This window comes from Mustela nigripes, chromosome 13, assembly GCF_022355385.1.
Source record: "Mustela nigripes isolate SB6536 chromosome 13, MUSNIG.SB6536, whole genome shotgun sequence".
Taxonomy (NCBI): Eukaryota; Metazoa; Chordata; class Mammalia; order Carnivora; family Mustelidae; genus Mustela; species Mustela nigripes.
In genome coordinates this window covers 69295173-69317761 of record NC_081569.1, presented here as the reverse complement: position 1 = coordinate 69317761, position 22589 = coordinate 69295173, and the positions used below count along the sequence as shown (strand labels likewise).

Here is a 22589-nt window from a genome sequence, read left to right as displayed (position 1 = left end):
CACAAAGTGAATAGAAATGTTGTGAACCCAGTGAACTAGATGATAGAATCCAGAATAATCCCTTACCTAGATCCTCTTCTTTCACATAATTCCAGTTTGGCTGAGATGTTTGAGGGGTGGGGGGTGGGGTCAAAGGCAAAAACAACTCGGTTGTACTGGGAGGATTATGTACCACAGGTGTGGATAGTTTATTACAAAATAGCATGATTGGGGCACCTGGGTGGCTCAGTTGGTTAAGCCTCTGCCTTCGGCTTGGGTTGTGATCCTCGGGTCTTGGGATTGAGCCCCACGTTGGGCTCTCTGCTCGGCAGGGAACCTGCTTCCCCTGCTCTCTCTGCCTGCCTCTCTGCCTACTTGTGGTCTCTGTCAAGTAAATTTAAAAAAAAAAATCTTAAAAACAATGGCTTGATTATCCTAGGGTGTTCGGCTCACCACACTGGCTCCTTTTAGGGTTCAGGCAGGATCTCATCACATTAATAGCATCAAGTTCCATATGAGATAATCTCAAAATAACATTACTTTGCTCCTATATGCACAATCAGTTTCATAAACTCCTGCTAATGTTTTTTAGCTAGACTCTAAGAGAAAACTATTAAAAAACAAGAGCAAGAAGAGGGTTCTAAAGCTAGCCAGTGATCACCTACTACAAAAACTCACTCAACAATTAAAACCAACAAGAAATACAAAGCTATGAGAGGCAGATAATGCAGAGAAAACACCTTACGGGAAGTGTGAAGTGGGGTGAATCTGAAGCCAGGTTTGATTTTGTGACTTGTCGATGGGTAGTGAGTGTCCCACAGAAATTATTGTCCACAGGCCAATGGCCAAAGCTCTAATAACTATGTTTGGTTTCATAAAAGTAATGTGATTTTACTCTTCAACTGAAAGAGTGTTAGGGAATTATATTATGATTTCCCTAGCTTAGAGTTCTCTCCATAGGTAGCCAGTGTTATTTAAAACTTAAAACCATCCAATGTGTGTTAGAAAACATGGTTAGTAAAGTTACAGTTCATATGTCTATCTAAACAAAAAGTGTGTGGCCTGCTAGCTTTGGACCTGGTACTCCGCATGTCCTCAACTCACATCAGTGTGAAAGTCACTCAGCCAGCTTGGAACAAGGAGTACAGGTGTGCAGAAGCTCAATCATACTGTAGCAGGTGAAGAAACCTTTAGGCGAGAGGCAGACAGGGAGCAGGCTTGGGAAGAAGGAGCCAATTCAAGTGGACAAATGCTAATTGTGCAGAACATCAGTCTGGAAGTCTAAGGATATCACAATAAAACCTCATTTATATAAAAGGATCTATAAAATATGTAGGTAATTAGGTGCTGGCAAGCATGAAGGGTAATGTGCTCAGTAAATATTAGCTCTTATTGATATTTTCTCTTCTTCTTTGTGGCATAATTTAGTCATCCTGTTCCTGACATACCAATAGTGAGTGGCATTCAAAACTCTGTGTGTGTGTGTGTGTGTTCGAACAACATTCTCAGTAAGTCATGAGTGGGTTTGGCCTTAGGGTATGGGTGGGATCATCTTTTTCTTAAGAATAATCCTAATTGTGTTCTCCCCCAGTTCTCTCCCTATTCCATTATGTGAGTGTCACAGGTTAAATTCCCTAAGTCACAGCTCTTATATATTGTATATAAATGATTTGTTTATGTACCTTTAATATGTACTAAGTATGTCCTTGTGATCAGAAAAGCTATTTTTCTACCTTGGTATATATATTTTTTAATATTTTATTTATTTATTTGACAGAGAGAGATCACAAGTAGGCTGAGAGGCAGGCAGAGAGAGAGGGGGAAGCAGGCTCCCCCTGAGCAGAAAGTCCGATGTGGGGCTCGATCCCAGGACCCTGAGATCGTGACCTGAGCCAAAGGCAGAGGCTTTAACCCGCTGAGCCACCCAGGTGCCCCTACCTTGGTGTATTTTTATCCTCTACAGTCTTGCTCGTAGCCTGGCATGAAGGAGCTCAGGCTTTTTAATTTTCTTTTTAAGATTTAATTTTTATATAATCTCTACACCCAACATGGGGCTCAAACTCACAACCCCAAGATCAAGAGTCACTCGATCTACCAACTGAGCCAGCCAGACTCCCCTGAAGGAGCTCAGTATCAAACCAGTTTCTGAGGATGTGGCTTTGAGTTCATATTCTCGCAGAAATAGATATCCAAACTATAAATTAAAGCATCAGGAAATATTATGTAACATTTGGAAATGGGCAAAAGAAATGATTGGATGTCTCTTCAGTGAAGTATTAGGCATTGCCTGAGGGAACTTTGAGGATTATCTGATTCTATTTGATTGATTTGCTATTGATGAGGGTTTTGTTTTGTTTTGTTTTTTAAAGATTTTATTTTTGAGTGTCTGGGTGGCTCAGTCGTTAAGCATCTGCCTTTGGCTCAGGTCATGATCCCAGTGTCCTGGGATGGAGCCCCACATCAGGCTCCCTGCTCAGCGGGAAGCCTGCTTCTCCCTCTCTGGCTTCTTCTGCTTATATTTCCTTTATCACTGTCTCTTTCTGTGTGTCAAATAAATAAATAAAATCTTAAAAATAATAAATAAAAAAAATAAGATTTTATTTTTTTAAAGATTTTATTTATTTGACAGCCAGAGATTACAAGTAGGCAGAGAGGCAGGCAGAGAGAGGGGGAAGCAGGCTCCCTGCTGAGCAGAGAGCCCAATGCGGGGCTCTATCCCAGGACCCTGAGACCATGACCTGAGCTGAAGGCAGTGGCTTAACCCACTGAGCCACCCAGGTGCCCTAAGATTTTATTTTTAAGTAATTTCTACACCCAAATTGGGGCTCAAACTTATAACCTGGGGATCAAGAGTCACTTGTTCAACCAACTGAACTGGCCAGGCACCCTGAGGTTATTTTAAAATTATGAAAGTAGAAGTTAAATTTTAGAGTGTGGATAGCATACAAAGAATTCATAGTCATAGCAATGCAAATAAGCTTTGTCAGATAGAGACTATAAATCTGTAAATCAAATTCTCATTTGAACTAGTTTTAACATCTTACTGGTTTCCTCATTAATGAGTTAAGTAAGATCTTTGCACAATTTCGTTTTGTATTTGCGTAGACATAGTGCTTTTTAACTTTTCAAAAAGTATAGTTTAATAGAAATAATGTGATAAATCCTATTATGGAGGCACAAAGATTTGTGGAATCATAAGGTGGGATCAATTTGTTTGATACCATTGGGGAGGGAAGATTTTACCCAGAAGTTCATTTTTAAGCTGGGTTTGAAGAAAAAGTTGAATTGATGTGTGGTTGTATTTGGGGGAGAGGAGTGAGCTAAGAAAAATCAACAGGCATAGGCAACTATAGATATGGTAGATCTGTCTTTGATCCCCACTGTTTAAGAGGTATGAGCCTTAGAACTACCACTGGCTCCTCAACCACTTTTCAAAGACGATGAGATTTCAGGGTTGAGCCTCCTCATGCTATTGTAGGGTTATGAAAGTCATCATCAGCCCCAAGGTCAAAGTCCCAGTAGGCATCTGACCCCTTTAGGTATCCCAGCACATACTCTGTGTAGACTTATTCAGTGTATAAAACCCACTGAAAATTTAAAACAAATTTAGACATGGTATTTGCATTCATTTTGAAATTTTGTATGTAAGTACATGCAAATGATTGGATTTTAAAAATAATAAAATATATTCCACCAATCTCTTATATTCTCATATAAAATCTAATTCTGCAATAGGAAAACTGACATGGATTACATTTTTTTTTTATAACAAATCTTTTTTTTTTTTTTTAAGATTTATTTATTTATTTGACAGACAGAGATCACAAGTAGGCAGAGAGAGAGGAAGGGAAGCAGGCTCCCTGCTGAGCAGAGAAGCCCGATGTGGGGCTCGATCCCAGGATCCTGAGATCATGACCTGAGCCGAAGGCAGAGGCTTAACCCACTGAGCCACCCAGGCTCCCTGACATGGATTACATATTAATCATGAGCATGATTTCGTAGTTTCTTAATTTAACCTCTTCATAGACTTGAAAGGCCACTCTTTGTTTAAAAATTTAAAATCATTATGTATACTTTTTCTTAGTATAAAAACAATGTATATATGTTCATTGTGGAAAAATTGGAAACAAATGTCCAAGAAGATTAAAACTAAACTTGTTCATAATTCCACGAACTAGACACAGGACCTGTTAAAATACTTTTCAGATTTTTTAATTTGTCCTAGTTTGTTTTTAATTCACAAAGTATAGCTGCTTCTTTTTCTTTTTTTAATTGAAGTGAAATTCATAGAACATGTGAACAATGAAAAATGAACAAAGGCATATAGTTCAAAAAACATTTTAATCATCACATAAGGAGACCTAGTACCCATTAAATACTTACTACCCATTTCTTCCATTCCCAGCTCCTGGCAACCACTAATCGGTGTACATATTCTGTGAATTTACATACTCCGGATATTTGGTATAAATGGAATCATACAATATGCAACCTTCATGTCTGGCATATAACTCTTGTTATAGCATGTATCAGTACTTCATTCCTTATTATGGCTGATTAATTATCTATTTATCCATTTTTAAATTTATTTTTCCAGTCATCCATTGATATAGTGATTCTTTTTGACAATCTATTTTTAAAAAATACAATAAAACCTTAGTAAATCTTGAACATTTTTTATAGTCTTGCTTCATATGTGATCACAGGAACATGCCTGTACAAATGTGCTTGCAACATCTAGAACTAGACTAAAAGGAGAATCAAGTTAGAACTTCAGGATCTTTTGTTAACACCCAGTGCATATCAGTACACCCCACACAGGTGCACACACGCCATCACTACCATTACCATTGGAGCCAGACCCTCCTGAACTTTCTCGTTTCTGCCCCCTAGATACGAAGTTTTTCTTACACGAGGGGGACTCCATACAAAAGTATTGATTCCTGTCCCCCGTCACCTCTCTTTAGGGGTGTGATGTTATGAGGTCCAGGCCTCTGACCATCTTAGCCAAGCCTAAGAGTACTGTACTATACTTGGTGATCTCAGTACCATAGTGCCTCATCTCTCAGCAGTAAGAACATGAAGTTCATTTTATTCTTGTGAATCTAGGACAAGATTAATTTATTACTCCTTATTTAAAATTTTATTTTTCTCAAGCACCATGCCAACAAAACTGATTCATTTCTCTAGAGGCATAGAATGGTCTGTTTATTACTTGGTAGGCCATACCTAGCTTTGATAACTAATTCCAACTATTGTTTAGCTCTTATCTCTCATCTTAATGCCACCAGCCTTCTATCTCCATGACTACCATCTGCCACTTCCCAGAGGAAGCAGGATTTTGTTTTCTGAGGCCTTGGGAAGACATGTGAGTTCTAAAATATTTGTGATTTTTACTAACTCAATTTACATAATGTACTCCCAATACAGTTAATAACTACTTGGCTTAATAAACATTTTTTGAGTTCCTACCCTGTTCCAGGCACTTTGCCAGTCTTTAGAAATTAAAAAAAAAAAAAAAAGAAAAGAAAAGAAAAAGGAAGCTAAAAATGAATTAGGATTAGGAACAATTCTAACAAAGACACAAAAAATAGTGGCTTAAACAAGTCAGAAATTTATTTCTCTTTCATGTAAAAATCTAGATGTAGATGTTGGTAAGGACACTTCATGAATTCTGGGACTGAGCCGAAAGCTTCCAACTTTGTACTGTGGCATCCCTAAGAATGAGTTCCTTGTGTTCTAAGATGTTGCTCCAGCCATCACATCTATATTTTAGAGAAATAGGATCGAGGAAGGATGAAGCATAAAGAGTATGATAGCTTCTTTTTTTTTTTTTTTTAAGATTTCATTTATTTATTTGACAGACAGAGATCATAAGCAGGCAGAGAGGCAGGCAGAGAGAGAGAGGAGGAAGCAGGCTCCCCACCGAACAGAGAGCCCGATGCTGGGCTCAATCCCAGGACCCTGGGATCATGACCTGAGCTGAAGGCAGAGGCTTTAACCCACTGAACCACCCAGGTGCCCCTAATAGCTACTTAAAAAAATAATTTCCCCAAACGGCTATGCATTCCATCTTTTGCTAACATTTCATTTGTCAGAATTTAGCAACATAAACAGAGAGCAACACACAGGCTGAGGATTGCCTTTGTTCTAGGCATCTGTATCCCAGCTACAAGCTGGAGATTCTAATGAGGAGAGAGCAGTTAAGGGAGAAGGCAATCAATTGTCATCAAGACAGAGTCCCTGTCCTCCAGACAAATTTGGGAAGGAAAAACCTATAAGAATGCCTAACTGGGATCTAATTCACAGTGAGCAAACCTCTCGGGAGATGGGGGCTTTTGAACTGAACTTTTAAGAAAGAGTAGAAATTAGTCAGGCAGAGGGCGTGGTAGTGGTGGTGATGGTGGTAAGGGAAATCCTATGTAGGGGAAGCAACAAGTTTCCAGAAGCCGAACGATCAGAGGAATTACTAGCACTTCAGTGTAGTTGCAATGTATTTAAAGGTCAGGAATACTGAAAGATGAAGTTGGAAAAACAAGTAGGGGTCAGTTCATGTCATATCTAATCTACTCCACATATTCATTATTTAGAGTGACAAAATATTTTTTAAAAAAATTTAGTTCCCCCTTAGGCTCTCACTTCAAAGTTTAGAAACCACTAAACATTGGTATTTAAGAAAATCAGTTGTATTTGTAGAGCATCTTACTTTTCACAATACGATCATAAATAGTGCTTGCAAAGATAGGAGCCATTTGCTACAATTCTTCTAAGATGGTCAATCTTCTCAGATCTTAGCAACAAAAGAATCCAACTAGATCAAAGCTTATCTTATTCATCTGCTTGTAAGATTCATTTCTGCCTCCTCACAAAAAGTGTTTAAAAATTGGCTTCTGTTCAACATCTCCATATTAGAGACAAAAAGCTAAAAAGCTTAAGATGTGAGTTAAGTAGCTAAGATTCTGAGTAGTAGTCACCAAGAAGACAGTAATTTGAAGCTGCTTCTAGCAGAGAAAGACATTCTTTTAGGGTTCCTGGATCAATTCCAATGCCCCACCTTGCCAACATCAAGCAGTTCTCAGACACCAGCGGGGCATCTAAGAAATCAACTTCATTCTTATACTATCTACCCAGAGATAGTATCAGATTCTACCTACAGGTTAAGGGTTATCCTGAAAGACTGCCCTTCACTCCCCACTTCAGATGCCAGTTGCAAGCCCCAGGCTGTTAACCTGTGCTTCTCAACCAACCGGCTACTGATTAAAGGTTCCACTGACTTACTCGTTAGGTCAGATTAACTTGTTAGAGGGACTCACAGAATTCAGGGAAACATTTACATTTCCAGTTTATTAAAGGATATGGCAAAAGATACATATCAACCCTTAGATGAAGAGATACATAGGGCAAGGTCACAAACAAGAGTGAACCTGTGGTTGTGGAGCTGGGTAGGGGGCAGCTTGATGGTACTCGGAAGTGTTCTGATTCCCCAAGCTTGAGAGCTCTCCAGAAAAGGACCAGCAAGCTGCTTTCTTTGAGTTTTTTATGGAAGCTTCATTAATAGTTGTGACTGACTAAGACATTGTCCATAGGTTGATTCAATCTCAAGCCCCTTCCCTGTGCCTGGAAGTAAGGTAGGGGGAGGGGTAGGACTGAACTTTCCAACGCTCTTATCACAGGCTTGGTTTCCTTGGCAACTGGTCCCCATCCTTAGGTGGTGTTCAAAAGTCACCTCCTTAACGTAACAAAAGATACTTTTTATCCCTTTCAATACTTAGGAAATTCCAAGGATTTGGAGAGCTGTGAGCCAAGAACTGCAGATGAAGACCAAATATGTATTTCTTATAAACCACAACATTGCAAACATAATAGAAAATATATAAAAATTTTCATCCTACAAGTGCAGTCCTAATTCAAACAAAGCAAAAATAATAAACCGGTGGCCATGGAGATGATCAGAGGTAGAGTCTGGGTCTGTGTTAAAGACTGTTTGCAAAGATGGCTACAATAATTCCTTCTATATCCTTTGCCATTGTGACATTGTTCCTCCCATTGAAAGATGGAATTTAGGGGTGCTTGGGTGGCTCAGTGGGTTAAGCTGCTGCCTTCGGCTCAGGTCATGATCTCAGGGTCCTGGGATCGAGCCCCACATTGGGCTCTATGCTCAGCAGGGAGCCTGCTTCCTCCTCTCTCTCTGCCTGCCTCTCTGCCTGCTTGTGATCTCTCTGTCAAATAAATAAATAAAATCTTAAAAAAAAAAAAAGAAAGAAAGATGGAATTTATTTCCTTTATCTCTTGAATCATTATGACCATGTGACTTGTTTTGACCAAGGAACATGGTGAAAGTAGCTGTGTGTCTGACCTTCAAGACTGGGCCTAAGATCGGTATGGAAGTCTGTCTAGCCTATGGAGGATGAGAGACCACATGGAGGGAAACCAAGGCACCCCAGCTAACAAATAGCATCAACTCCCAGGCATTATGCCACCTTGTACCTTTTACCCCAGGTGACCCCTTCAGCTGAATGCAACCTCATGAGTGAGCCTGACTGAAACCAGCAGAAGTCTCAATCCAATGCACAGAGCATAAGAAATGATAAATCATTGTTGCTTTAAGCCACTAAGTCTCAGAGTAATTTGTTACATGGAAAAAGATGACTGAAATAACATCATTCCCTTGATATTTTAGATTAAAATACATTACCATGATAGCTCATGACTCAAAAGCAATTAAAGGCAGGGGTGCCTGGGTGGCTCAGTTGGTTGAGCATCTGATTCTTGGTTTCAGCTTAGGTCATGACCTCTTGGGTTGTGAGATGAATCCCATGTTGGGCTCTGTGCTCTGTGAGCAGTCTGCTTGAGATGGTCTCTCTCTCCCCCTCCATGCTCTTTCTCTCTCTCTAAAATAAGTAAATATATCTTACAAAAATTAAAAAAAAAAAAGCAATGAAGGCATTGCTATTACATCCATTTCAGGTTTAGTGTAATAGACTTTGCAAAAGGAACTGGTAATAGGGAGTCAGGGTGCCTATTTCACTGCTATAGGTCCCTGTAGTCACTGCTAACTACTGAAGAAAACAGCAGCTTAAAGTGCTAGACATCTGTAAGATAATTATAAGGTCTCCACAACTAGAGGAAACATTCAGAAACATGGGTATTAGAAACAGAATGCATCATACTTACACCATACAATCTCGCTCATATGTGGAATCTAAGAAATAAAACAAATGGATAAACAAAAACATAGGTATTAGATCCCTGAAAAAAATAAATGTACTCACTTGGGAAATTCAGTATTGAAAACATATAGCTAGTTCACCATTAAAGAACTGATAACAACAGATATATCAGAGATTAGCATTATGGCACTCTAGATGTATGAGTAGAAATTCCAGTGATCTCTGTAGGTAGGAATAAAAATGACAGAGATGATGTTCTTTGACGCTTGTAGACAAAATCCTTCAGTTCTGTGGTGTGGCAGTTAACCGTCTAAGAAGTCTCCCAGTGAGTCTCATTCCCTGGGACTCACTCTCTTAGGAAATATTCTCCCTAAATCATGGCTAGCCTGTGTATCCAGCAAAATGTGGTAGAAGAAGTGGTGTGTGACTTCAGAGGCTAGGTTATAAAAGATATTGCAGTTTCCACCTTGCTCTCTCCTTTGGATTACTTATTCTTGGGGAAGCCAATTGCTATGTCTTGAGTGCACTCATGCACCTCTATGGAGAGGACCACATAGTGGGGAACTGAGGCCTCCAACCAGCCACTAGGATCAACTTGCCAGCCATGACAGTGTGCTATCTTGGAAGAAGGTCTTTTTGTCTCAGTCCAGCTTCCAGGTGACTGTAGCTCTGGCTGACACTCCTTTTTAAGATAGATTTTTTTTTTGAGGTTATTGTTTAGTTACCGTAAAATTCAGTAATTTTAAGTGTATAATTCAATGATTTCTAGTAAATTTATAGACTTGTGCAATTATGACCACAATCTAAATTTAGAATATTTCCATCATACCAATAGAAATGTCATGCCCATTAGCAGCTACTTCCCTTTCCACTACCAGCCCCAGGCATCTGCTAATGTATTTTCTGTGTCTATATATATTTGCCTTTTCAGAAAACTTAATCGAAATTGAATCATGCAATATGTGGTCCTTTGTGTCTAGCTTCTTTTTAGTGCCTAGCTGAAATTTTTTTTAAAAAGATTTTTATTTATTTATTTGACAGATCACAAGTAGGCAGAGAGGCAGGCAGAGGGTGTGGAGGGAAGCAGGCTCCCCACTGAGCAGAGAACCTGATGCAGAGCTTGATCCCAGGATCCTGAGATCATGATCTGAGCTGAAGGCAGAGGCTTTAACTCCCTGAGCCACCTAGGTACCCCATGCCTAGCTGAAATTTTAAGAGACTTTGAACTAGAACCCTAAACTAAGCCACTACTAAATTCTTGATGCACAGAATTCTGTGTGTGTGTGTGTGTGTGTGTGTGTGTGTGTGTTTTGTGTTTTGTTTTTTGAAGTTAGCCACTGCTTCTGGTGGTAATTTGTTACACAGTAATAGATAACTAGTACAGGGGAGTATGTGATTACTGCTGGGAAACTAAGTCCTTCTGTCATCCAGTGTTCCATTAAGCCCAATCCCAAAGGCACAAGATTTGTTACAATTAAAACTTGTGGATGTGAGAAATTATATTTTATAGTTTTATTAGTATGTTTGTTGGTGATACTTTTCTACTTTTTAAAAGAAAATCACTTCCAGATCAGAAGAAAAAAAATTCCTACTTTATTTTTAGGTCTTCACAGAAGGTTGGATGAATGAGGAAGAAATGAATTGTAGATAATTAAAATGTGGTTGGGTGGGCTACTAGGGAAACATGCCATATTTGTCTGGAAGGAGTTTTGGTTGGTCAGAGAGACAAGAAAAGGCTCAGCTGTAATTCTAGGAGAATTAACTAGCCAGTTGCTAACTTGAGATGTCATTATCAAGAAGTCATTTAGGAGCACCTGGGAGGCTCAGTCAGTTAAGTGATACTCTTGATTTTGGCTCAGGTCATGATCTCAGGTCCTGGGATTGAGCCTGCATCGTGTTCCATGGTCAGTGCAGAGTCAGCTTGAGATTCTCTCTCCTCTCCCCCTCTCCCCTCTTCCCTGCTCGTGCATACCTGCTCTCTTTCTCTAATCAATCAATCAATCAATCGAGAGAGACAAAGAGCCAGCACACAGATGTGAAAGAGAGCACATGGGGAGTGGTGAAAGGAGAGAGAGAAACAGACTCCCAGACAAGCAGGGAGCCCAATATCGGCTCGATCCCAGGTCTCCTGGGATCATGACCTGAGCAGAAGTCAGACGTTTAACCGACTGAGCCACTGGGCACCCTAAATAAATAAATCTTAAAAAACAAAAATAAAAACAGAAGCACTTCGGTGACTCAGTTAAGCCTTTGGCTCAGGACATGATCTTGGGATCCTGAGCTCGTGTCGGGCTCCCTGCTCTCCCTCTCCCTTTGCCCCTCCACCCAGCTCGTGCTCTGTTTCTTTCTCTCTCAGAGAGATAAATAAAATCTTAAAAAAAATAAAAAGTCATGTAAAGGACTCAGAAGGGAAGAGAGGAACAAGTAGATGCAGGCTCCAGATTTTGAGTTGATACCAAAAGGAAGAAGGAAGAGGCTTACAATTTTACAACTGTGTAATGGCTCAAAACTTCATGGAATGCTGTAAAACTAGAGCCAATTGTGAAATGTTTTAAATAATAGCGAGTTATAATGCTATTGACATTATTATTTAGCTTTATGTTTTGTTCCAGTTTTCACTGAAATGTTTGTCTACATGTACTATACCTTCTTCTTCTTCTTCTTTTTTTTTTTTTTTTAAAGATGTTAGTTATTTATTTGAGAGAGATAGAGTGCGAGCAAGCAAGAGAGAGCTTGAGCTGGGGGGAAGAGGCAGAGGGAGAAGCAGACTCCCCGCTGAGCAGGGAGCCGGATGTAGGGCTCAATCCCAGGACCCTGGGATCATGACCTGAGCAGAAGTCAGACACTTAACTGACTGATCCATCCAGGTGCCCCTAAACCTTCTTTTTTTTTAAAGATTTTATTTATTTATTTGACAGACAGGAATCACAAGCAGGCAGAGGCAGAGAGAGAGAGAGGAAGGGAAAGCAGGCTCCCCGCTGAGCAGAGAGCCCGATGTGGGGCTCGATCTCAGGACCTTGAGATCATGACCTGAGCCGAAGGCAGAGGCCTTAACCCACTGAGCCACCCAGGCGCCCCGCCCCTAAACCTTCTTATAAATTTATTTAAATCTGTTGTATTTAATCCTGCTTGCTTTACACCAATTTTTACTGATATGTGCTATATATAGATATAGATATAGATAGATATACTGATATATATATATTAATTTATTTGATATGTGGCATGCTTTTCAGTTGCTAGTATCAAGACGCAGCACCAATATTTGCCTTCATGATACTTCATGCACAGCATGGGGCTTCATTTACTTAATCCCTGCATTGTTCAAGGGCCAACTTAAAACAGAAAATAAGCTACTGATCCTGACTTAAAATATAAGACTCTAGTGGAAGAAACAGACACAAAACAATAAGTGATATGTGTGTTTCAGGAGGGAAGCCTCAAGGTATTTGGGGGTAGATAAGGAAGGCTTTACTGAATAGGTGACTTTTAAACTAAACTGTGGTTTATCGGGTCAATAAGGGGGAGGAAGAGCATTCCAGACAGAGCAGAAAGCATGAACCAAGACAAGGAAGCATAAAACAACATAGTATGTTCTGGAAACGGCAAATAGCTCAGTGAGGCTGGAAAATGGTGGATATGAGGGAACATCCTGGGATCAAACAGCAAGATTCCCCAGAAGCCAGAATGAATGGGTCTATCAGCCAAACGAAGGAGTTTAGACTTCAGCCTGTAAGGAGTAGAGATTTTAAGTGGAGGAATTTTTTCCTTTAAAAAGGTTTCTCTGGCTGCAGTGTGTTAGAGAGCAGAGATGGAAGGCAGTTGGAGTAGTTAGGAAGCCATTATGGTAATTAAATGAGAAATGATGGGGGCTGAAAAGAAAGTAAATAACAGCAGGGCAGGTGGGGTGGTTGTAGAGAGAAGGGAGTGCTTCAGGGTCATGAGTTAGGGATCTTGATAAGGGACCCTTAGGTTTGGGCAGGAGAGTAAGGAGCCAATGGTGGTTCTCTCTGCGTTTCTAGTCTCGGTGACTGGGGGGTTAATTATGGCACTAAACAGAAAGGAAAAGGAAAATATGCCCGGTTGTTGAGAATTATCTTTGACTCCTTCTTTTTTTCCCCACCAAACATACTACCAAACTCTGCCAGGCCTTTGCCTCCTATCTCCCCACCCTTCTAATTATCCTTCACAGTGCTACAAAGTCATCTTCCTGAAGGAGCTCTGTAGAACTTTCTGCTCGGAACCGTTTGATGGAGTCCCCACTGCATGCAGAATGAAACCTAAGCTTCTTAAGGGAGCATTCAAGACTCTCCTTACTCAGGCAGGCCACAGGCTACCTCTTAGATACCTTTCCCTTGCGAAGTATCTTCTCCTTTCCCCACCCTATATATCATCTCCTCTAAACATTAATCTAATCTTTGTTCCTTAACATATCTTGTCATTTTATACCTCTAAGCCTCAGCTCATGCCATTTTCTCTATTTGTTTTTTTTTTTTCATTTTCTCTATTTGAATGCAGAGTTTCTTGTCTATCTCAAACTGCCAGAATTTTACCCAGTTTACGTCATCATCTCCATTACACTTCACCCATCCATCTCCTTAGCCAAAGGCATTCTTCCTTCTCAGTGGCGCATAGACGTTTGTGCCTCAATCACAACACTTTTGGCGTCCTGCCTGGTTGTTGTTGTTTTTTAGATGGCCATGCTTTGGAATCCCTTCTGTTCCCCTGCTCTAGTGACTTATACGCAGTATAGATTCAAAAATTGGTGATGGATTTACCTGGAGCAGGGATCCGAGTCCTGTATCCTCACCGAAAGTTTAGCCTATAGTCTGGAAAAATCAGACGATTCTGCGATTCCGTGACATCACGCGTGGAAAAGAGTCTAGAGGAGTCACCTGTCTCTAGGGGGCCCTTTCGCTACCTAGAACATCCATGACAAAAGGTGGGAGCAAAATAATTTGCTGTCAGGGGAGTATGGCTTCTCCAAAGAGTTGCAAGATGTCTTTATTGTTTATGTAAAATTAAATACCTTACGCTCAGTACTGTCAAAAAGCCCTACGGGATCTAAGATTTTCCAAGGTGGAATTTCCCGGTGACTGGCGTCCTCCTGAGGTCAACTGCCCGGACCATCACACAGTGTACTCGGGAGCGTACGACAGAACCCAGGCGTGTCCCCAGAGAAGGACGGCTGCGTGCCCCGCCCCCACTGGCCGCAGCCGGGAGGCTCCGAGGGAACTCCCGCACGTCTGCGCGCGCAATCCCGGGACCAGGGTCCACGCGGCGCGCGCAATTGCCCTGGAAACCACTGCGCGCGCACGCGCAAACGCGGGGCGGGGGAGCGGGACTGAGCTAAGAGCCCAGCCCAACTAACCCCCCCCCGAGGAGGGGTTTACCCTCCCACTCTACTGTAGCTCCCTTGAGGGTGGGCGCGCGCACCGCCCTTCTCCCTCGGGCGGAGCGTCCTTTCCGGCACGCTCCCGGCTCACGCGCTACCCCGGCGGGCCCCCCCCCGCCCGCCTCCGCCTCCGCCTCACACGCACCCTTGCGCTCCTCCCGCATTTGTGCGCCGGTGCAGCAGGCAGTGGGAGCATCCGGGCATTTCCGCAGCCGAGCGGCGATCCGGGCGGCGGCAGCGGTCGAGGAGCTCCCATGGCAGGGACAAGGAAGGGGGAAGGCAAGAGCGGGGCAAGGCGTTAAGCCGGAGCCGCCGCGGGGTGGGTCCCAAGGGAGGCGGAGGGAGAAGCGCTCTCGCGGTCAGGCGCGGGGCTCGTCGCTCCTCTCGCGCCGTCCCTTGCCAGCCCGGGCTCCGGAGATGCATCTGCATCAGGTCCTCACCGGGGCTGTCAACCCTGGAGACAACTGCTACTCCGTGGGCAGCGTCGGGGATGTCCCCTTCACGGTGAGCGGCGTCGGGAGCTCTAGGGGGAGAGACCCGGGGCCGAGATCCCCGTCCCGGCCCACGCCTCCCCGGGGAGGCACTGAGGGCCCCACCTGCGCCCCCTTTGCAGCTCAGTTTCGGGGGGCGGGCGTGGGACTGTGAGTCCTGCGGTTGGTGTAGGAAATTACCCTTCAGGGAAAAGGATTAGGATCCACCGCACTGTCCGCCCTCAGCCAACGAGCCCCTGGGGATGACTGGACTAGAAGGTTCCTCTCCTAGGGCGGCCTCGGGTCTGCGGTGGAGGAAGATGGTTGCAATCGCCGAAACCCTGAGTGTCCGTTTCGCACCTGCTCTCGGCGTGGAGGCGAAGACTGGGTCTCGTCTCGGAGCATGGAGGCGATGCTGCACCTGGCTCCCCCTGCCCGCCGCGTTAGGGCAGCGAGGAGCGCTGGAGCCTGTGGCTTTAAACCCGATACGACCCGGCCTTCTTTATCTCCTAATGCAGAATCTTAATTCCAACAAGGAAATAAAAAATTTCATTCTTTGCCCCCGAAAAATCTAAATGGAAGGGTTAGAGTGACAGTGGCCTGGAAAGCTATTTATCACGAGATCAGTTTGGTATCCTTCCTAGGTAATATTTAATCCGTTTGCAAGGTAGGCTGGTTTATTTGTTTTTAAACTAAGGCAATGCAAAAATTTTATAAGTGTTTTTTGTTGTTTCTGTTGTTTGTGCGAGTAAAATGTGTGTAAACGATAATGTGTTAGAACCTTTCAGATCTCGATGAAAAAGACATGTTTTCTGAATGAGCTTGGACGGATCAGTCCTTTTGGAGAATGGATGTTGTTAGTATAGCTAATTCAAACTAAGCCCTAGAGCTTCTTTCTACCCATAGAGAGACTCCCAGGGATCAACCTGAGTTCCTTTTCTGTATTAAATTTATACTGGGTCCTCCTTCGAAGGCACTGTGAGCAATAAAATCTTGATTAAATATACAATGTTATTGATAACTTATACTTGATAAAACTGGAAATAGCATAATGGTATGCTTTTAAGACAAGGAAGACACTTTGATGTCTGCTTTCCAACAACATGTTTTTAAAGCTGCAGAAATAAGAAAAGCTCCAGCAAAACTGCAGAATCATTATGTAGCACAGAGCATTCTGGAACAGAATTTATCATTATGATACATTAAAAATAACCCTATAAGGTTGCCTTTTGGCGATTTTAATTTTTAAATGGATTTCCACTTGGCTTTGTTTCAGTTTAGAGTGAACCTTTAAGGATATAATTTGCCTGACTTATATTGTTACACATGACCCTATCAGTGGTGTCATCTGTGTTTTGCATCCATGTGACCTCAAAATCCATATAGAGTTGAGCTTGGACTTCAAGTGTATAGAGACAGTTTGGGCCATAGAAGAAATTTCTCTTTCCCCAGTTGTGTAGGTGGGGAGGAAGTTTCCTAGCTTGGAAGCGTAGGCTTCCTGCATCAAGATGTCTGGAACCTTAGGTGATGGGGTATTTCCACACTATCATAGTGGCGGTAGTTTTTTGTTTTCATCTAAAGTGGAGCAGTGTCGGTCTCATTGTGGGAATGTTGAATAGAGCTAAACAAGTTTAGGTGCCGTCTGGAAAAGCTAGTGCAAGAACTGTTAGCATTGTGCAGGTGTGGTTATACTGTAGGCCACCCATGACCAGGTCCTTGAAATCATTTTCAAGTCTTTTACCACCTCCCTAATTCAACCTATCACCAAGGGTGATTGACTCTCTGCAGTGTGTATCAGGTTTCTCCCTTCTCCCTTTCTCTCTTTTTCTCTCTCTCTTTCTTTCTTTTGGTTTTATTTATTTGTCAGAGTGAGAGAGCACACTCGAGCACAAGAAGGGGGAGGGGCAGAAGCAGAGGGAGAAGAAGGCTCCCCACTGAGCAAGGACCCCTGATGCAGGACTCCAACCCGGGACCCTGGGATCATGACTTGAATCAAAAGTAGATGCTTAACCTACTGAGCCACCAAGTTGTCCTAGATTTATCCTTTTTCATCATCTTAGTTACCACCTTATTGTAGAACCTAAATTGTATTACTTAACATAAACACTTCTAAACTGGTTTCCCTTATACTCCTCTCTGATCAGTTTATCCTCCACACAGCTGCTGGGATAGTTTTTCTCAAATACCATTTCACCATATCATTCTTGGCTCAGGACTGTTAAGTTGTTCCTAATGGGTGTGTTATGAAGCTTAAACTTGTCAGATGTTCTGCCATCGGGTTGACTTTATATTTGATTATATCTTCTTCTCATCTTAGCCCCTCTGCTATAGACCTACTAATCATCTTACTCGATCCTACATCTTTTTTTTTTTTTTTAATTTTTATTTATTTATTTGACAGACAGAAATCACAAGCAGGCAGAGAGGCAGGCACAGAGAGAGGAGGGGTGGGCTCCCTGCTGAGCAGAGAACCTATTGCAGGGCTCCATCCCAGACCTCGGGATCACAACCCGAGTGAGTCGAAGGCAGAGACTTTAACCCACTGAGCCACCCAGGTGCCCCTCGATCCTACATCTTAAAAGATTTATTGAAGAGAGAGAGAGAGAACAAGTGGGGGAAAGGGCAGAGAGAGAGGGAGAGAAGCAAACTCCCCACTGAGTGTGGAGTCAGATGTATTTGGGCTCCATCTCGCAACCCTGAGATCATGATGTGAGCCAAAAGCAAGAGTCTGATGTTTAACCTACTGAGCCACCCAGGTGCCCCATATCCTACATGTTTATGTTGCAACATGAGGATTCTTGCTTTTTATTTTCTCGAATATAACTCAAAATTTACTTGGTTTAGGATTCCTGCCTATGATTCTGATTGTTTTGGCCCTTTGGCATTTACAGACCCTTGTTGCACACCATTTCCTTTTAATATTTTAGTTTTGAGGGCACTGATGCAGTTATAATTTTGCCATGAACTAGAAATGACCTTTTGGACTCAAAGAAGGACAGATTCTCTTAAAAAAAAAAATGAGAACAAGCTGTATTCAAGTATTCTAGACTCAGCTAACAATTATTTGAATGCCTACAGTAATACAGAAAAAGTAAAAAACCCCACAAAAGTAGAGCTCCTTTACATAGAGTGTGCCATTTGATTTGTATAGCAATCAGATAAAAAACTTTAGTTCTGAGTCAAATGACTGAAAAAGGGACCAGCCAGGACTGGAATGGTGGTCCTGTGACTTCACATCTGGTAGGCTTTTCTCCGTAGTATGTTTTTTTCCTTTCAGAGTGCTTGCTTTGGAGGGTGTGTGCGTGTGTTTGGAAGACATAGATGTGGCCAGTGTAGTAAGAAAGACTGACTGTCTTGCAGCCGGACAGTGGTTTTTAGCTAATGCTATTTTTCATGATAACCTGAGGATCTTTTCAAGATAGGGTAGATCGTTTATTTCAGAGTCTATAATTTTAAGTTTTTTTTAAGAAGGAACTATTTTTTTTTAATGGAAAAGAGTATTTTTTTAAAAAGATTTTATTTATTTATTTGACAGAGATGACAAGTAGGCAGAGAGGCAGGCAGAGAGAGAGAGAGGGGGAAGGTGGCTCACCGCTGAGCAGAGAGCCCGATGTGGGGCTCGATCCCAGAACCCTGGGATCACAACCCGAGCGGAAGGCAAAGGCTTTAACCCACTGAGCCACCCAGGTGCCCCAAGAAGCAACTATTCTTTTTTTTTTTTTTTTTTTAAAGATTTTATTTATTTATTTATTTGTCATAGAGAGAGAAGTGAAAGCAAGCACAGGCAGACAGAGTGGCAGGCAGAGGCAGAGGGAGGAGCAGGCTCCCTGCCAAGCAAGGAGCCCGATGCGGGACTCGATCCCAGGACGCTGGGATCATGACCTGAGCCGAAGGCAGCCGCTTAACCAACTGAGCCACCCAGGCGTCCCAAGAAGCAACTATTCTTAAAGGAATTTGAAGCGTTTATGATATCGTAATTGAAAAACAGTGTGTTATATATATTCCACTGTGCGTGGTGGGTAGTGGGTGGTGTGATCATCTGGCTTGTGAATGACTGCTTATGTCACCGTCTCCCAGTCGGTGCTGTGTTGTCATGATGGTGCAGTTTGTAGTGGACAGTCCCAGTGGTGTGTATCTATAGTGCTAACATATGCTATGACGGTTTTCATTTCCATTTGGACAGGTGGTGGTTTTTAAAAACAATTGTGATGTTATAAATGTGGTTGTATATATCACCTTTTGATCATTCTGTTCTTTTCAGTGTGTTAGCTAAGTTATGGGGATACTGTTATCCTGTAGATAGATATGATAGATCAGGACCCAGATAGGCCAAGGAGCTGATTTTTTTTTTTTAACTATGTATGAGCTTTGTTGTACTTCATTTTTTTTTTTTTAAAGATTTATTTATTTATTTGACAGAGAGAGAGATCACAAGCAGGCAGAGAGGCAGGCAGAGAGAGAGACAAGGAAGCAGGCTCCCGGCTGAGCAGAGAGCCCAATGCAGGGCTCGATCCCAGGACCCTGGGATCATGACCTGAGCCAAAGGCAGCGGCTAACCCACTGAGCCACCCAGGCGCCCCTGTTGTACTTCATTTTGCCATTGAGACATTCCCAACTATCTTCTTATCTATAAGTGAATGTTTTAAGGCTTAATGTAACAGATAGTGTAAATTTTCCTTATTTATGTTTTTTATTGCTTCCCTGAAAAATAGTCTTTAGTAATAAAAAATTTTTTTGTAAGTATTAAAATATCAATTAAAATAATGATAGTACATTATTAACATTAATTTTTAGTCTTTATTTTTAAGAATTTTCTGTAAGTATTAAAATATCAATTGAAATAATGATAGTACCTTATTAATACAATTAATATAATTAATTTTTTTCACATTTTGACCTTAAGGGGTACAGACCGTATTTTCAGATGTATAAGGGCAGTTGATGTTATTCCAGTGTGATAGGAATTCAGCATGTTTATGAAAGTTTACAAAAATTAGTCATTACCACTCAGTTTATCACCTACTCGTAGAGATTAAAAAATGATGTACATAGCTATGAGGTAAGGCAGATGAAAGAGATCACATATAATTGGGAAGATAAAAGATTTCACGTAAGATTGACAGTTGTAAAGACAGGTATTAGGCCTTTCTGAGTGGCAAGAACAACAAAAGCCAAGGAATAATGTAATATAAAGGATAAATTATTGGGTGATTGTTCCTTCACAAATCAATTAAAAAAAAAACCCACAAGACTTCCTTATTAAATAAGAAAACACTAGCAGAATGCTGAAAAATATAATTTGCAACCCATAACTTTTTAGGAAAATGTGTTCTGGCATTTCCTAACTTTTATTTTTTTTCTTTAGAGCACCACCAGAAGGCTAGTAACGAATGAAAAAACATTCATTTAAAAGTTAGAAGTTACTGTTATATGACCTCTTTTTCTGGAATTTAGATACATTTTAATTGTACTGTGGTATAATCACATTCCAGTCCTAGAATTAGGGCAACATCAAACTTTGAAATGATCAACCTGTTTATACATTTAGCACAGGTTTCTTGAGCACATAGGTGTGTCAGGCTCTGTAGAGATGAACAACAGTGGTAACAACAGAAGAACAAAAACACATAATATTGATCTTAGGGAATTTATTAAAGAAGTATAGGAACCTGGTAATCTCCTTGGAGAGTTGAGACATGTATCTAACCACAGCCTACTGGCTGTGTAGTGTTGCAAGGCACTAATATCCTTTGTGGGAATTCAAGAATAAGAGATCACATTTGGCCAGGAGAACGGGAAGTTGGACAGAAAAATGCTTCTGTGCTTGTCAGTTATCAGTGCACATAACAACTCATACAGCTATTACAGTCTGTGCTGATAGTAAAGGAAAAAGCAATGGTTAAGAATTTAGAATGAAGTTGTTTTCTAAGAGAAGTTGGCTTGTTTGTTCCTGGAAAGTAACTTCTTGTTTATCTAAATCGATATCTTCAGAGTTTGCAGGGTCGCGTTTAGTGCGAGCCTGTAGATAAATATGAGGTTGTGTAAGTTTTTACTTACAGATTGTTAGCCTTCTGCCTTATAGAGGTGAGACTCTTAGAAGCTACCCAGAAACTCTGGTACAAGTCTCAAATAATGCCTCCTTAGAGATGAGAAGTTAGAGACCAACTACTTCTATGACCCTGGATAACAAAAAACTTATTATTAAGTTTTTCATCTGTAACACGAGGTTTTTAACTTGGGATCTTTTAAAGTATTTAGACCTTGAAGGAACATTATATGGAGTTCTCTAGAGATTTCCAAGAAGCAACAGGGAGAATGGACTGGAAACATACAGTGATTGTGCTAAAGTAATATAGCTCTGGAGTCTGTTGTATATTGTTCCTCCACTGATAGGTATAGGATTGTTATCTGACTTTACAGTTAGGGAGTTTGACCTCCCTTCTGGCTCAGAGAAGAAGCCATGCAGAGTGTTTATGAAGTTGTGTGTTTTCTTTGGGCCCACGGTTGAGAAGGTGGCATGTATTCTTGATTGTATCTTCAGCATATGGTAGGTGGTAGTTGCCTGGGACCATCACAGTACGGTATGAAGTGGAAGATGGGGTCATTGTGGTTGTGTTGAGGCTTTCCATGCTCTAGATATACTTACTCCTTTGCTTTATGTTCTTAGGATTTGGGATATTTAAAAGACAACTTTAGGAATTAGAATCAGTATCTAACCTTGGGTCTTGGGAAGTTTTTAGAACAAATCGGAGTATGAGTATTTAATTATCAAAAAGAGCACAGGGTGTTGGGTTACAACCGCAATGGCACAGTGGAAAAACAAGTCATGCCTGAGCAATTTAATTTCCTACTATGATAGAAAGCAAAGCAGTATTTAAAAGGGGATAATGATAGAAAATATCTGTAATTCACATTTAATAAGGCTCTCCAGGCTTGTGGGTTATTTTTTAAAACAAGTTTGGAAGCCAAATATTTTAATAGAAATTTTAGGGTTTTCAGTCTTCTTAAATTTGTAGAATCCTTTTATATATTTGCTCTGAAACTGTAATTCATTATGTAACAGGATATAGAACCGGTTATTGAGGAAGCAAGTGCAACTTAGACATAGCTCCTGTTATCCTGGAACTTAATGTATGTATGTGAACCCAATTGCCTGGGCTTTTCTATTCTCAAACTTTTTCATTTCATGATTGCTAAGGGCTTGTTCAGTGCCCCCCCTCTCCTCCCATTCTAAGTACCTGCAGAATAAGATGGTTATCCTATATCCCTCTGGTAGAGAAGTCAGTAGGTACAAAAGTGTCAGTGGATAGAGTGAGACTTCTTTAAATACTACCTGGTAATTTGGGGGAATGATTTGAGACCCATAAATAATATTCTCTTAGATTGTCATTGAAGATGTCCCATTAGGGCTGCCCTCTCTAAAAAGTGAGGCTTCTCAGAAATAGTAACATTTAATTAATTAATTTTTAAAAATAGATTTTATTTATTTGCCAGAGAGAGAGAGAGCGAGCACAGGCAGGTCGAGTGGCAGCAGAGGCAGAGGGAGAAGCAGGCTCCCCACTGAGCAAGGAGCCC

General features: G+C 41.3%; 1 protein-coding gene across 4 annotated transcripts in view; it reads left to right on the top strand.

Annotated features, from left to right (window-relative positions):
* The first annotated feature begins 14164 nt into the window (after positions 1 to 14164).
* DMXL2 (Dmx like 2) overlaps positions 14165 to 22589 on the top strand; it is a 158706-nt gene continuing 150281 nt past the window's right edge. For all 4 annotated transcript variants that reach the window (XM_059372826.1, XM_059372824.1, XM_059372825.1 and 1 more), the window contains exon 1: positions 14165 to 15048. In XM_059372826.1, the coding sequence (XP_059228809.1) occupies positions 14962 to 15048 (87 nt within the window). In that variant the 5' untranslated portion in view covers positions 14165 to 14961. The remainder of the gene's footprint in view (positions 15049 to 22589) is intronic.